The 16,066-nt window shown below is 38.9% G+C and overlaps 1 protein-coding gene across 3 annotated transcripts in view; it reads left to right on the top strand.

Annotated features, from left to right (window-relative positions):
* The first annotated feature begins 266 nt into the window (after positions 1–266).
* LOC131074214 (folylpolyglutamate synthase) overlaps positions 267–16,066 on the top strand; it is a 334,535-nt gene continuing 318,735 nt past the window's right edge. The window contains exon 1 of one of the 3 annotated variants that reach the window (XM_058010777.2): positions 267–557. In XM_058010777.2, coding sequence (XP_057866760.1) covers positions 539–557 — 19 coding nt within the window. In that variant the 5' untranslated portion in view covers positions 267–538. Of the gene's footprint in view, positions 561–16,066 lie in introns of all 3 variants that reach the window. The other 2 variants (XM_058010776.2, XM_058010775.2) reach the window with 2 other exon arrangements.

Below are 16,066 nucleotides of genomic sequence, written 5' to 3'. Positions count from 1 at the left end.
CCTTTCTTTCTTTCTTACCAAAATACACTATATATATCAATTTTTTTTTCTTCTTAAAATAATCACACAACTATCTTGAAAATAACATAAATATACATAGTAATTTCTACTCCCTAATTATGGAGGACGCGTCTATTCTGGCTCCAAAAAGACAGTACGGAGGGTCGCGCATTTTACACCATCGATTTTGCATTTAATGGTCGCGATTGACTAACCTGTCACTAACATGCTGTACGAAAGGTCTGTTTTGGAGCCAGAATAGCTGCGACCGATTATGGATGGGGCCCTCTTTCATTCCTAAGTTACAATGCACACGAACCAATGAACTGGAATCTACAACCACAACCACGGACAAGGACTCCCTATGAATTTGGATGTACTGTTGAATGGCTCCTTGTTATACGATTATCTTACCTTCTATCAATTATTTATTTAAACTCTGCGTCACAAACATGCATCCGAGCTACATAAGTAATAAATAACAACAGTGCGTTCGTTTTTTATTTCTCATTTTGTGTTTCTGCACCAACCTCTGACCATGGAGACCAAGAACAAGGGCAGTAAGTTTATCTTATTTGAATGTCTGTTTATCAATCAATATTTATTACAGCGATTGTTTTTTAATGTGCATAGTTACTCTCAAACTTCGGAGAAATTTCAGATTGTATCGATTACCACTTTTAAAGAAAACAAAATCCAATTATTGCACATTTCACTTCCTAGCATGGTAGTTACCCATTTAATTTTATTCAGACGGGTCTTCTATATGTATAGTGTTTTACAGTTAATTGCAACACAACTGTCTAAATTCTGTGCATCGAGGTAAACAGTCGCTTGAGTATTGGGTTAATGCATTTTTTTTAATCATAATGGTGTTTGATTAGTGACCCGCTTTGTTTTCTTTGAACTTTTTGCAATTCTTACTTGATTTGTTAAATATTGGGTTGTGGGATTGAATTGGATTCATTCTTTATTTAGAATTTAGGGTTGTCTTGCCTTACCAGATATCCAGAAGATATCCAGAAAACTGTTAAGGAATTCATTCTCTTTATTTTATGTAGAACTGCAGTTACTCTAACAGTAAATGCTTGTGTTTTATCATCAATTTCATTCCAAAATAACCTTAATCAGAGTAAGAGTATTACTCTGAATTTTTTTCCCCACTGGCTATTTAAAAAATAAACAAATCTAGGTTCATCATTACTAGTCTTTATAATATTTTTGTTCAATTCTATTTTACAGTATGTTAATGAAGTTTTGTTTTCCCCAAATTACATCAGTAGTAAATTTCAGTGATTTCTTTGAGATTCGGGGAGGGGTGACAAATTTTGGTCATTTTTTTCCCTAGATTTTGGGAATTGTAGGATGTCTATTAAATGATAGATACAAATTAATATTTTTTATTTTTTAATTTAACATTTGAAAATACTTAAAAAGAACTTAGCAAAAACCAAAAGAAGCTGAAATTAAATTAATAAAATAAGTACAATAGTAATCTATTGATTCCATAATATTAATCTCTTTATTACATTGATGTTGATAAACATAGAAATAAATTAATAAATTGTTGGAATATAAGCTCCAACTTAAACAGGTGTCATCAGGCATTGTGTAATGTCCCCTTCTCAGTGATGCGCATTCAGTGGTCCATTGGCCTATTCCAGAGACCCGTAGGCTATTTGGAAAGGAAATTAGGGTTTCCAGTTTTGGAGGTTGTTGTTGCTCGTGAATTAGAGTTTGGATCGCGGATTCTTTCTGGGTTTTCAGAGGGCTTCGCAGTGGTTTGTCCAGCTTTGCGTTTTGAGCACTTTTTGGAATTTACTATTTTTAGTAAATTCTATTTCTGGCAGTGGTCCTGATTATTTTGGCACAGTTGGTTCTCTTCTACAGTTGGTTCAGTTGGCTTCGTCACTTTTGGCCTTGGGATGTTTTTGGAGAGATAAGTTCATTTCATTTAAATAATGTTATGTTTTAATGTTATGTTTTAAAGTTGACCCCTTGTCCTAGCGTCATCACTTCAAGTTGTTTTAAAAGGTGGTCTTCAAGGGTGGATGCATCGTGGAAGGGATTTAATATTTCCTAAGGTCTAAAATCTTGCTTATGAAATGGGGTGCCAACTTTATGAAGAGAAGTGAATTAAAATAAAGGTTAATTAAGCTTTTAAAAGTGGCGCCATCTCTTGGAGGAAAATTCAAATGTGAAATTAGGGCGCACTTTCTGGAAGCCTCTAGAGATTTCTTGTTAAGCTTATAAATGGAGGCCTCTTCCCTTCATTTGTTATCTTATGTCTATTGTAATGTTACTTTGCCAGAATGGTATTGGGGTTGCTTCGAGGAATGAATGCCTCCTAGCCTTGGCATTGCTTCTTGCTTGAAAGATAGCAACTAGTGGTGATTTAGTGTAGTTGTGAGAGTTTGTAGTGGGGATTGCATTGTAGCTTGAGTTGTGCTTGAAGTTTAGTTATTTGCATTTAATTTCATTTTCGGGAGTCGCGGTTAGCAGGGCAGATTTGTAGTTTCACTCATATATTTCAAAATAAAAACATATTCATTCTGGGTATTGCATATTTCCTCTTGTTTTAGGTAGGCACTCCTTTGTGCAAATTTGTAGATTCTAATATGAAGTGTTTTATTTTATAAAGAAGAATTTGCCATTCTTGCCTGGTGTCATTGCTGGGAATTGCCTTGGGGTTCGTGATAAATAATCTGTTGGGTTAATGTCTGATTTCTTGGTTTTGGTTGGGTCGCCTCCTTCATAGGAAGCCATTGCTTTTGGTTTTGGGTCATTCGGACTAGTATTGAGAGAGTAATGAGCATTTTAGTGATTCCATGTGTTGCTGATTAAGCATTTCACGTGCAGGTCTGTCATAAATCAGAATATTAAGATTGATCCTTGAGTAGAATTTCTTGGACTTATCATTTTTGTTAAGCCCGGGAGAGCCTTCTATATTGTTACAACATTGTATAGTCTTAATCCTATGATCTTGGCAAGCATTTACTATCATATTGTAAGCTGAACAGTAGTACTGGCACATTTCTTCTCATTTTCATTTCACGCTTGTTATTTACATTTAATTCCATTTCTAAGTTCTTAGCATCTCCGCCATATGGTAGCTCCATTCCCACCTTGGGTTTGAAAGCACATGCTTGGTGTCGAGTTTTCCTTTCAGCAGTTGTAATTGTAAAGATCCTCTGACCATATGTTTGTCCATCTTGGGCACATTCTTGGTTAGAGTTGCTTTCAACATGCACCAAGATCCTCTGACCATATGTTAGTGCATCTTGGGCACATTCTTGGTTAGAGTTACTTTTAGAATGCTTTAAGACCCTCTGACCATATGCTCACGCCTTGCCCAACCCAGGATCCTGGTGTACATTCTTGGTTAGAGTTGTTTTCCGCATCGTTTTGGTTTAAGTGCTAACCCTAACGGATGTGTGTTGCATTACTCTTTGTAATTGAAAAATTGAAAAAAATTGGTCTGGGATAGTTCACATTGAACATGTGTGAAAAAAAGGTTGGAAATGTGTTTGTTAGTTTTAGATTGCTGTCATTAGATATCTAGTTTGCTGTTGAACAGCTCTAGTGAGGTAGCATAATTAGAGGAAGTTGTTGAGTTATTAATTGTGTTTATGATTAATATAATTAGCAATGAGTGAGTTGCTGTTTTGTTTTGTTTTGATTCTTTGTTCATGTTCTTTGTTTTTTAATTCCGTATCAGAGCCATCGTGCTGCTTCCTTTTGTTTTGTTTTGTTTGAACAATTGTGTTTCTATATCTCTGTTTCTATGTTTAAACAGTGTGAGAGAAATCCATTCAGCAGTTTCAAACTAGTAAATTGAGGTGTTGCAATTGATACTTGTTGGTTTGCCGAGTTATTAACTGCTGTTGCTGCGGTGAGTTATGGTGTAATGAGAGTGCAGTTTGTTGGAAGCCACTAACAAAAGGGGAATATGAGAAGTGTGAGCATTGTGTGTGCTCAGTTGAGGAGTAGCTGAAACTACATGCTGCTGTGAAATCGTCCAAGGTCATGAATTGACCCCCTCTAGTGAAGAGAACTGCTGTGGTGAAGCTAGTAAAGGTGCTTGTAGATTTAGAAAGTGATGACGATTTCATTGAAGATGAAGCACTTGTTCTATTTAGAGACCAATACTTTGAAGATAGGGAAAGATGCAACGGAGGATAGATAGATGCTCAATAGTTTGAGGTGCTTGTAGATTGGACAGATTATACTTTATTGGGGTTATGAGACATACATATGAGATATGGTGTCCAATATTTTAGAGTGGGATTCAAAATTTGGAAGTTCAACATCTTACCTTTATAAGGGTGATAAGACACTTCTTGTGCAAATGGTGTCCAATTATGTTGGGAACTTGGATGATAGCTAGGTGACTATACCTGTACTAGGGAGCAGCTTGAAGAAGTCTTGCTGATCTGAGAACTGTTTTTCAAAAAATAGCTTCTGCATAATGAATTTTCTATTGTTTTATCTTGTAGTGTTAAGAGGGGGTGTTGGAATATGCACTCCAACTTAAAAAAGTGTCATAAGGTATTGTGAAATATCCCACCTTGTTATGTACTTTTGAATTTGGGTTTTGGAATATTTTTTGTCTTTTTGCTTTTTTGTTTTTTGCATTTTGCTTGTTTTCTGAGTTTTTGAAGTTTGTGGAAAATGAATGTAGGAAATGGGAAATGCTTAAATGCAAATACAACTCTAGGCAATTTTCAAATTGAAAACTTTATTTTTAAACTCTTAATCTGAAAGCATGGAATTAATTATTCAGTACATGCCGAGTCAGCTATAGGCAATTTAATAATTCTAGAAATGCAGATTTTTTTGCACCAATCCTGTAATGTCCCCTTCTTAGGCGTAATGTTTCAGTTGACCGATGGCCTATTTCGGAGACCCGTAGGCTACTCAATGGGTGAAATTAGGGTTTCCAATTTTGGAGTTTGTTGTTGCTCGTGAATTAGAGTTTGGATTGCGTATTCTTTCTGGGTTTTCAAAGGGCTTCGCAGTGGTATGTCCGGCTTTGCGTTCCGAGCACTTTTTGGAATTTACTATTTTTAGTAAATTCTATTTCTGGCAGTGGTCCTGATTATTTCGACACAGTTGGTTCTCTTCTTCAGTTGGTTCAGTTGGCTTCGTCACTTTTGGCCTTGGGATGTTTTTGGAGAGATAAGTTCATTTCATTTAAATAATGTTATGTTTTAATGTTATATTTTAAAGTTGACCCCTTGGCCTAGCTTCATCACTTCAAGTTGTTTTAAAAGGTGGTCTTCAAGGGTGGACGCATCATGGAAGGGATTTAATATTTCCTAAGGTCTAAAATCTTGCTTATGAAAAGGGGTACCAACTTTATGAAGAGAAGTGAATTAAAATAAAGGTTAATTAAGCTTTTAAAAGTGGCGCCATCTCTTGGAGGAAAATTCAAATGTGAAATTAGGGCGCACTTTCTAGAAGCCTCTAGAGATCCCTTGTTAAGCTTATAAATGGAGGCCTCTTCCCTTCATTTGGCATCTGATGTCTATTGTAATGTTACTCTGCCGGAATGGTATTGGGGTTGCTTCGAGGAATGAATGCCTCCTAGCCTTGGCATTGCTTCTTGCTTGAAAGATAGCAACTAGTGGTGATTTAGTGTAGTTGTGAGAGTTTGTAGTGGGGATTGCATTGTAGCTTGAGTTGTGCTTGAAGTTCAGTTATTTGCATTTCATTTCATTTTCGGGAGTTGTGGTTAGCAGGGTAGATTTGTAGTTTGACTCATATATTTCAAAATAAAACATATTCATTCTGGGTATTGCATATTTCCTCTTGTTTTGGCTGGGCGCTCCTTTGTGCAAATTTGTAGATTCTAATATGAAGTGTTTTATTTTATAGAGAAGAATCGCCATTCTTGCCTGGCGTCATTGTTGGGAATTGCCTTGGGGTTCGTGATAAATAATTTGTTGGGTTAATGTCTGATTTCTTGGAATTGGTTGGGTCGCCTCCTTCATAGGAAGCCATTGCTTTTGGTTTTGGGTCATTCGGACTAGTATTGAGAGAGTAATGAGCATTTTAGTGATTCCATGTGTTGCTGATTAAGCATTTCACGTGCAGGTCTGTCATAAATCAGAATATTAAGATTGATCCTTGAGTAGAATTTCTTGGACTTATCATTTTTGTTAAGCCCGAGAGAGCCTTCTATATTGTTACAGCATTGTATAGTCTTAATCCTATGATCTTGGCAAGCATTTACTATCATATTGTAAGCTGAACAGTAGTACTGGCAGCATTTCTTCTCATTTTCATTTCACGCTTGTTATTTACATTTAATTCCATTTCTAAGTTCTTAGCATCTCCGCCATATGGTAGCTCCATTCCCATCCTGGGTTTGAAACCACATGCTTGGTGTCGAGTTTTCCTTTCAGCAGTTGTAATTGTAAAGATCCTCTGACCATATATTAGTCCATCTTGGGCACATTCTTGGTTAGAGTTGCTTTCAGCATGCACCAAGATCCTCTGACCATATGTTAGTGCATCTTGGGCACATTCTTGGTTAGAGTTACTTTCAGAATGCTTTAAGACCCTCTGACCATATGCTCACGCCTTGCCCAACCCGGGATCTTGGTGTACATTCTTGGTTAGAGTTGTTTTCCTCATCGTTTTGGTTTAAGTGCTAACCCTAACGGATGTGTGTTGCATTATTCTTTGTAATTGAAAAATTGAAAAAAATTGGTCTCGGATATTTCAAATCCCTACATTCCACAATGCTTGACCATAATAACCCCAATGTGCCTCCTGCTAAATTCTGCCCTAAAAATGTGACACAAATTCCCACGCAGCCCTTCTAATGTTGTACGGCTGGCCCTTGAATTAACCAAATTAACTTTGATTTGCCTTGGAAATATGTGCACTATCTGTTCTACCAAATCAACACTCCAAAATCTGCAAATAAAACCTTGAATAATTCCTACGATTTGTTTAGTTGAATCACTAGCATAAGCCCCAAACAGAGTTATCAACAAAGTATTCTTGGGTGATCTTTCACACCTGCAAATACTGTCCTTCTTGAGGGATTTCGTCCTCAAAAAGCTATAGACATTTGCCAACTAGCAAACACTTCTCAATTTCTTTCCAAAATATTAAAACATGAATGCCAATAGCAAGCTCTCATAAGCCCGTTTATAATTTACTCAAAACCCACGATTTGGAGAAATGAAATGCACTTTAATAATTTCATTTCATTTCAATTAAACATTTAATGTTGTCGGCTCCCTAAAAAATGATTAATAAATGACTTTATAATCATTAAAATAACTTATGCAATTAATACCCCTTATATCCTCTTTTTTGTTTTTGGTTGGTAATAGTTTGTATTTTATTGCGTCATAATATAAAAAGGATTACATAAAGTATTTATCCGGGCTTTCTAGCCTGCAAAACAACCCATCTTTGGAAATTACCCTTACAATCACCTTCACTGAAAAACCCTCTACTCTTGAGTAGATGAAGGATCATCCTTAAAAACCAGACCCTTCACACTGTGTAAAGCTTAATTAACTTCTTAAAGCTGGGTAAACAACAAAACCCTGCTGCCAGCAGTAAAACCTATCCAGTAAAAACATCATCTTGCAAAAAAGACCTAACCTAGCTTATAACCACAATATTTACTAAAAACTGTAAAACTACTATAACTATAGGAGGCCGCTTATCAACATTTTATCTATAGAATAAAAACTTCTGCTTAGTCTAAACAAACCCAGCACCTTCTGCAAAGCTTGCACCAGTCATTCTCCTTCGCCTGATCTTGGTTCGCCTGCCTCGGGGAATTTCCTTCGGCCATGCTCGTGTCAACTCATTATCTTCTCTCTCAAAGCGCAAAATTATCCCTTTGAGTCTCTCCCAGGCTTGCGCTCTTTCCAACACATAAGCCTCCTTGTCCACCTTCCCAACCCACCTGACAAAGGAAACAATGCCAAATTCATCAGCATCCCTTACATCCTCAAAGCCTTCTGAATAATCCAGACCTACTCTAGGCATAGCCCACTCCAAAATGGAGTCCAAACCTTCTAGCATCTCATCTTCAAAAATAGAGGCGACAACCCATTTAACCGTCTTTATGTCTTCTCCAATTTCCAGTCCCCAAGCGATGATCATGGATATTATATCCAAATTCACTTTCCACTACATTGAGTACTCCATAAAATAAGGCCCCACGACCCCTAGTGCCACGTTGACAGCCTCAGCTTCCTTGAAACATAACAATCCCAACATTCTTTCTTTACTTACAGGTCCCTTGAACCCCTTCTGCTGTTTTCTTGTGCTCACTGTAAAATTCGCTTCCATGCTTTTTTAAAACAACCAACATACTGCCAGTTCACCTCCTCACAGATCAATTTTTACACATAAATGTCACCACTAAACTCTTTATAGCGTGAGCCATGCGACATTCACCACCTTAAATGCCATCCATAACCTGAATTACGATTCTGACATGCCACCCTGCAAAGTGTGCCATCGCACTTCTATCGTCCTTGGAGATTTCACTTCAAAAATGCCAACCATCTTAACATGCTCGCAAATCCTTTTGGAGGATTTGGAATGAGGTGTCCCGAGAAAAACCCGTGCATTCACCATCATTAAAAAGATGGGACAAATCATAACGCTGCCATTCCCAACTTTAAGGTCCAATCGGAAGCGGGTCGTCCTTCCAACCCATTTGGGAAGCATCACAACCACTTTTCACAAAGGGGGCCGCTCGTTTAACACTACAAGATGACATCATCTGCCGATCACCACACATCCACCATCCAAAATTTAATCATTACACAATCACATCATCCAACATAAAATTCCCTTGAAAATCTTCAATTCTTAATTCGCTTTCCAGCTCAAAGGATAAAGCCTATTTAGAAAGTCTATCTGCAATCTGGTTTCCATCTCTGTATGTGACTTATTTTGAAATTATCAATTTTTTAAAAATCTTCAATGATCAAAGCAATAAATCCTTGTAAATGCCAGGCTCTGATTTCCCCATTCATGATGGCCTGTATTATGATCAGAGAGTCCCCTTCCAAATGAATATTTCAGACACCTTGGCTTCTGGCCATTCTAACTGCTAGTAGAGCCGCTTGTGCTTTTGCCTCATTATTTGTGCATCTCCTTAATCTTTTTGCTCCACACTTGATTAGGTCCCCAGAATCATTCCTAATAACGAACCCTGCCCTTGCCACATTTCTACTTGCTTGTGCAGGCCCATCAAAATTTGCTTTGAACCAACCCTTATCAAGAGGGTCCAACACACACCCAAGATCTTCTTATTTTTACCCTTGTTGTTAGCCCATGAGCCATGCCTGATTTTGATTCCAGGCCAAGCTCTCTGTATTCTGCTATCCATTAAGGTAAAAGGGGATGTCAATGTTAGGGATTGGGAGGCTGCCGCACCAACAACTTCTTCAATAGCCCGATTAATTCTGCCCAATAACCTTCTAACATCCTCAACTTTGTCCTGAAAAATTCTGCGATTGCGCTCTTTCCAAATCTCCCATATTACTAAAGAGGGGCCAATACGCCACACACTTGAAAGAGTCGACTTGCTTGGCTGTCTTGGCCAACTTTCAAAGACCTCTTTGAGGGTGGACTGAAGAGGACCTTGCCAATTTAATTTCTCTTGAAGATCTGACCAACACCTCACTGCCACATCACAACTCAATAATAAATGATCCACCGATTCCTTCGACTTGCTACACATCACACATTTGGAAGGGCCCATAAACCCAAGCTGTTTCCTTCTCTCCCTTGTTAGAATTCTACCTTTTACTGCTAACCATGCAAAAGCACCAGCTTTCGGAAGGCACTCTTTGCTCCAAAACAAATCCCAAAACCTAGAATGAACTTCCTCCTTGCCTTCCAAAAATTGATAACCTAGTTTGACTGAGTAGTTCCCATCCCGAGCACCACACCAAATCACCTTGTCCTTTGATCCTGTGAGAAAAATCTTCCTCTGATCCAGAACATCCATGCGACGCCGCTGAGATTGAACTGAGAGATCTGTTGTCGACAAATCCTTCCACACCCATTCCTTTCCAAAGTCCCCATCTTAAGCCACCATATAGTCTTTTACACGATCACCCCAAATGGGCACCAGGCAATCCTTAATTGCAAAGAAATCTCCAATGTCTTTGATGGCTGAAAACCCTGCCCAAGAGTCGTCCCAAAACTTAGCTTTCGATCCTTTACCAATCTACCAAGTTAGATGATCAGTGACCACCCCACTGCAACCAACTATGAAATTTCATATAGCCGACTCTTCAGGGGGGTTACAAATTGTGAAAATTCTATGATCTTCTAAAGAGTCCAAATACTTAGCTCGCAACACTTTTACCCACATTTGGTCTGGATTAGTATAGATACTCCAAACCAACTTAGCCCCTAGAGCTATATAATCTCTCAAACCTGCACCGCCCTTAAACTTTGCTTGACATACTTTATCCCATGCCAATAAAGGGATTTTATCTTGATCATTTGCTCCATTCCAAAAGAATTTTTTCATCCTTTGTTGAATCACACTAATCACCTTTTTCGGAATCTTTAAACACATCATTGAGAAGATTGGAATTGCAGATACAACTGATCTTAACATTAGAATCCTTCTAGCCGAAGTAAGCCATCTACTTTTCCATCTATCCATTTTATTAAGACACCAATCAATCAGATTTTTCTATAAATCAGACTTATTCGCACCACCAAAGAAAGGGATGCCTAAATATTTACTGGGAAGGACTCCCATCTTCATGTTCAAAATTCTACAAATCTCCCTTTGTTTACACGGTTTGGTGTTAAAAAAGAAAATTTCAGATTTGAACCAATTAACCCGTTGTCCTGAAGCATTTTCATAGACATCCAAAGTCCCCTTAATAACTCGAGCTTCCCTAGCTGACGCATCACTTGCCAGGAACGTGTCATCTGCAAATTGCAGGTGGGTTAGGGGATTCACACCTTCTGCAATTTGAACACCTTTCCATAACCCTTCGCCCCACTTCTTAGAAATTAGTCTTCCAAGAACCTCTGGCATTATGATGAAAAGAAAGGGGGAGAGAGGATCACCTTACTGAATACCTTTCTTAGACTCAAAAAAACCCTGAGGGCGACCATTGACAATAACAGAAAAACGAGGGGAGCTGATGCAACTTTGCACCCAAGCAATCCATTCCTTACCGAAACCAAATTTTGAGAGGACTTGTATAAGAAAGTTCCTATTTACCTCATCATAAGCTTTCCTTATATCCACCTTAACCATCATTTTTTCTGTCCTTGCCATCCGAATAGAGTGAACAACTTCATGTGCAAGAATAATACCTTCATAAATAGATCTACCAGGGGCAAATCCACTTTGTTCACTTGATATCACCAGTTCCAGAACAAGTTTTAATCTATTCGCCATTACTTTGGATATCACCTTATATATGGTGTTACATAAAGATATCGAACGAAAATTATCAAAGGATGTGTAGTCCACTTTCTTTGGAATCAATGCAATAAAAGTGTTATTGAAATCCTTTAAAACAAAGCCCCGTTTCCTTGATTCCTCCACCACATCCAAGATATCATTTGCAAGAATGTCCCAAATTTTTTGATAAAATAGGGCAGGGAAGCCATCCGGACCGGGGGATTTGTTTGACCCTAGCCCAAAAACAGCTCTTTTCACCTCCTCTAAAGACACCGGGTCCATTAACATTTTATTCTGTTCCTCCTTGACACATGAAGGAATGACCTTCAGAATTTGATGCATATCCACTCCAGGGTTCACTTCACCATTAAAAATATCTGAAAAATGTTTAACTGCCTCCAAATTGATCTGATTTAAATTTGAAACAGTCACCCCATCTTTGTTCTTTATAGAAAATATCTTGTTCCAAGTCCTCCTAACCTTTACTGAAGTATGGTAGAATTTTGTGTTCTTGTCTCCATCCTTCTTGAATTGCTCCTTTAAAAACTGTAGCTTTTTGAAAAAAAAAAAAAGGCTTTATTATCCGATCTTTCCGGGATATGACGCTACCACTGCTCCACTAAGTTTCTGATGTTACTATCCCTTAGCCACATTGCTTCAAACTTCAAAGGGCTCCTCTCTAGAGCACTGCCATCTTGAATTCTGAGGCATATTGGATAATGATCTGAGCCTGTTATAGGTAGAATTTCAGCAACACAGTTCCAGTGACTTTTTGACTAATCCCCAGCAATAAAAAACCTATCTAACCGCTTAGATATGTTCAGAAAACCACTCCTCCTATTAGTCTAGGTGAAGTCCCTCGTCCTAAAGGGAATTTCAAGAAGCCCAAAATCCATTACAAATGCACTAAAGTCTCTATGACTCTGTCTATTCCAAGTGAGCATAGAAACGAAAATCGCCAAACTCGACTAGTCCGAGTTCGAGACATGCTCGCTGAGTCTCTAGGACTCAGACTCGGACTCGTCCGAGTCTGGTGAGCAAACTCGCCAGACTCGCCGAGTTGGTGAGTTTGGCATAACTCGCCAAACTCGGCGAGTCCAGTGCCTGAAACTCGGCTACTGGCTGGGTTAGTAAAATGACAAAAAAAAAACATTTTAAAAAGTTTTTTTAAAATGAATGGTATCATCTTTGTTCACTACAACCTCTACCTGAGAATGAGAAAAATTAGGGTTACAACATGTCAGCCAATAGAAAAATAACACCCGATGCCTTTATTAAATAATAAGTTTTTTTGGCCTTGCGGGGAGCGAGCAAGGGGCGCCGCCCCTTGACCCCGCAAGGGGTGATGCCCCTTGACCTCACCTTGGGGGCGTTGCCCCCAAACCCTCGTCGAAAAATACGGGGGGAAACTGTGTCGATAGAAGTAGGGAAAATTTAACTTCCGAGTCTGAGACTGATTGGATCGACCAGGTAGATATAGAGGCTGAGACTGTAGCCATGGCAGAGGAGGAGCGGAGAGCACGAGCACAGACGAGAGATTAAGAGGCAGATAGTGACATGGATGTTCCTGATGTTGGTGAGCATGGCATGGTGTCACGGGGAGCGGCTATGGCTGTCGAATCATCCAGGACCTACCTTAGACGCCTTCGCAGGGGGCCGGGGCCGGAGGGTGCATGCTCCTCTGAGCCATAGGCTTGTAGTTGTATTTACCTTTGGTATTTCTATGAAACATTTGATGATGATCATATGATGACATGGATTTTTTATTCCATGAGTTTTGTAATATTGTATACATTTGACAATATTTATATATCTATGTTTGTTATTTCCTTCAGCTACAATTTGCGTTTATGCTTATGTGATTGATGTATACTTGTGTATGTAATCAAATGAGCCGAGTTTGATGATGTTTTTGTGTCTTTAAGGTGTATTCAATAAAGGGTACCTGAAACAAGTTTTAAATCTTTAAAAATCTCTAAATTTCTTGAGTTTTTCACTTTCTCGAGTCCAGCCAAGTCTGAAGCCGAGTTTGACTCTGAGTCTCGAGTTCGAGTCCGAGTCCGAGTTGAGTCCCGTTTCTTTGATTCCAACCCACATCACCCATCTTATCTGAAGGACGTAGTAGAGCATTAAAATCTCCACCAACAATGAACAAGCTTGCCCTATCCATCCTCAAAATGTCGGTTAATTCAGACCATAGCTGCAATTTTAAGTTTGAATTGTTAGGCCCATAAATATTGATAAGGAAAAAGCTGGTGTGTAACTGCTTCGATCTTATTTTCAGCCACTGCCACCATCTGTTTGTCCTAATGACATCCACATCAACAACTGAGTCCTCCAAAGAGCAGCAAGGCCTCCAGAAGCACCTTGAGCTCCCACAAGACTAAATTTCCAAGATTGAAACTTCTCAAAAAAAACACCAAAATCTTCTTCTTTAATCTTTGTTTCTTGCAAAAAAACAATGTCCAGTCTCACTTGATCAAGACACCTTTTGATCAAGTGGATCTTGTCAGGGGCATTGCAGCCCCTCAAATTCCACGATAGGGTCCTCATTGCTCCTGGGAAAAGGTATGCCTTTGCCCGATCTCAATTTGCTTTGGCCTGTTGCATTGCCCACCATCTCCAATTTGGCCTTGTTAGATTTGGCACCCCTTTTCTTTTTTTCTCCCACCTTAGCTTTTGTTTGGAGGGATAGTATCATCTCCAGTGTTTGCTTATCTTGGGTTCCTACAAGGGCTGTTAATCCCAGTTCATCATCTCTATCGTACGAGAAGGAAGACTCGCCATCATAGTCTGAATCTAGGAAATCCCCTCCACTGCCCTTTACTCCTTGAAAAGAACTTTCCAGATTTCTTATCGGGGATATTTGAATGTCCTTAAAAACAAGTTCCTCCAAATTAGGATCAGGGTTATCAATTTGCATTTCTGAAACGATCTGAAAACTTTCCGGGTCTAGGACCATAGTGGTCTCCTTTTGAGTCATGTCAGTAAGATCCTTCACAGGTTTCACCAATGTTGTCGAGGGTTCATCCTTTTCCTCCACATGGGATACACCTTGACTAGAAATCTTACATTCCGGGATTGTAGGGATTTTTTCTACTTCCTGATCTACAATGATTTCCCTTTGTAAATATCTCCTACTTTATGAGCTGGTCTCCTCTAGGCTCCAAGAGGCATCCTTCACACTCCTTCCCTTAGGAGTTACTACATTACCAGATCTATTCAAAGAAAGGGGCACTTCTTTATCTAGTGTCACAGAGTCGCCTCTAGATAAAACAAAGGAGTTTGATTCTTTAACAAAAGATTCATCAATAGCACCCTTCTGAGATTCAAAATTCTCAGTCTTGAGATCATAAACCGAATCATTTCCACTTTTTGAAGAAGACTGAATTGCCCAATCCTTTTCATTCCAGTGCTGTTCCCAATGGTTACCCTCTGACAGCCGAATGATTTCCTCCACTAGTTGGTTCTGCATCACAAATTTGCCTTTTTCATCTCTTTTACAAAAACCCAGAGGATGAATTTTGGTAGTACATTTGGAACAAGATTCCATCTCTTCCTCCAAAAGTATTTTTTGCTTCCAAAACCCTGATCCTGTTTTGATCTCTAAGGTGTCAGGGAGATTGTGGATCGACTGTTAGTTAATACACAACCTAGAGACCATGCTAAAATCAGAGGAATCTACATATTCCTCTGCCATCACAAACTCACCCAGTTTGCATCCCATTTGTTTTAGGGTTTCCAGATCCTTATATTCCTGAGGAAGATCAGGCAGTTTTATCCAAATGAGGACAGTGTCCACCAAAGCCTCATAGGGGTTGAAGTTAGGTTTCCAGGTTGAAATGGTGAGTCATTTTCCTTCCAGAAAAAAACGGCCCATTCTCTATTATCTAGTCTCTATCTTGAGCTGTTGGGCATACAACTTGGATGTATCGATTTCCTAGGGTTTTGAGATCCATCCCTTCCCCCCAGTTTTTACTACTCCAATCCCTAAACTTGGAAAAGGCTGGCCAAGCACCTCCCCATTTAACAAAAAGGGCTTTATTAGACAAAAAACTAATCGATTCCCTCCATGCTTCATTTGCTAATTCTACAAAAAGGACCCTACTGTATTCTGCGTTAGGGTTTACCTCTAACACCTTTGCTGCATCAGAGGAGGGTTTTGGTCGCCAAAACTTCTCCTAAACCGTTCTAAAATCCACTTTCGGGCCAGAGTAGAGGTCTCGATAACCACCAAAACCACTAGCTTTACAAGCCCTTGAAGAGCTGACACCACAATCCCCAAAACTGTTCCATCCTTTAGAAGTCACCGAAGCCTTCCATGTCCATCTTTTTTGGTTATTCTGCTTTCGAAAGCCATTGTTCCAGCCACTGTTAAAGCTCTTGTCGAGAGGCCATCTGGATCCTGCACTGCCTCTGTAGTGGAAACCCTCATGTTTCTTGAACCTTGACCTACCTCTCCGATCCGCCATTAAAAGCCTACCCCTTACATCCTCTTAATATAAAGTCATCAATTTAATTATTATTATTAAAGTCGAAACTTTAATAAATTAATATTACTCATTAACTCCAAATAAATGCCAATAATGAAATATTTTATTAATTTTGTCAAATGCCCATTAATAACTAAGGTACCCT

Source organism: Cryptomeria japonica, chromosome 8 (genome assembly GCF_030272615.1).
Source record: "Cryptomeria japonica chromosome 8, Sugi_1.0, whole genome shotgun sequence".
Lineage (NCBI taxonomy): Eukaryota > Viridiplantae > Streptophyta > Pinopsida > Cupressales > Cupressaceae > Cryptomeria > Cryptomeria japonica.
This window is presented reverse-complemented; position numbering and strand designations above follow the sequence as displayed.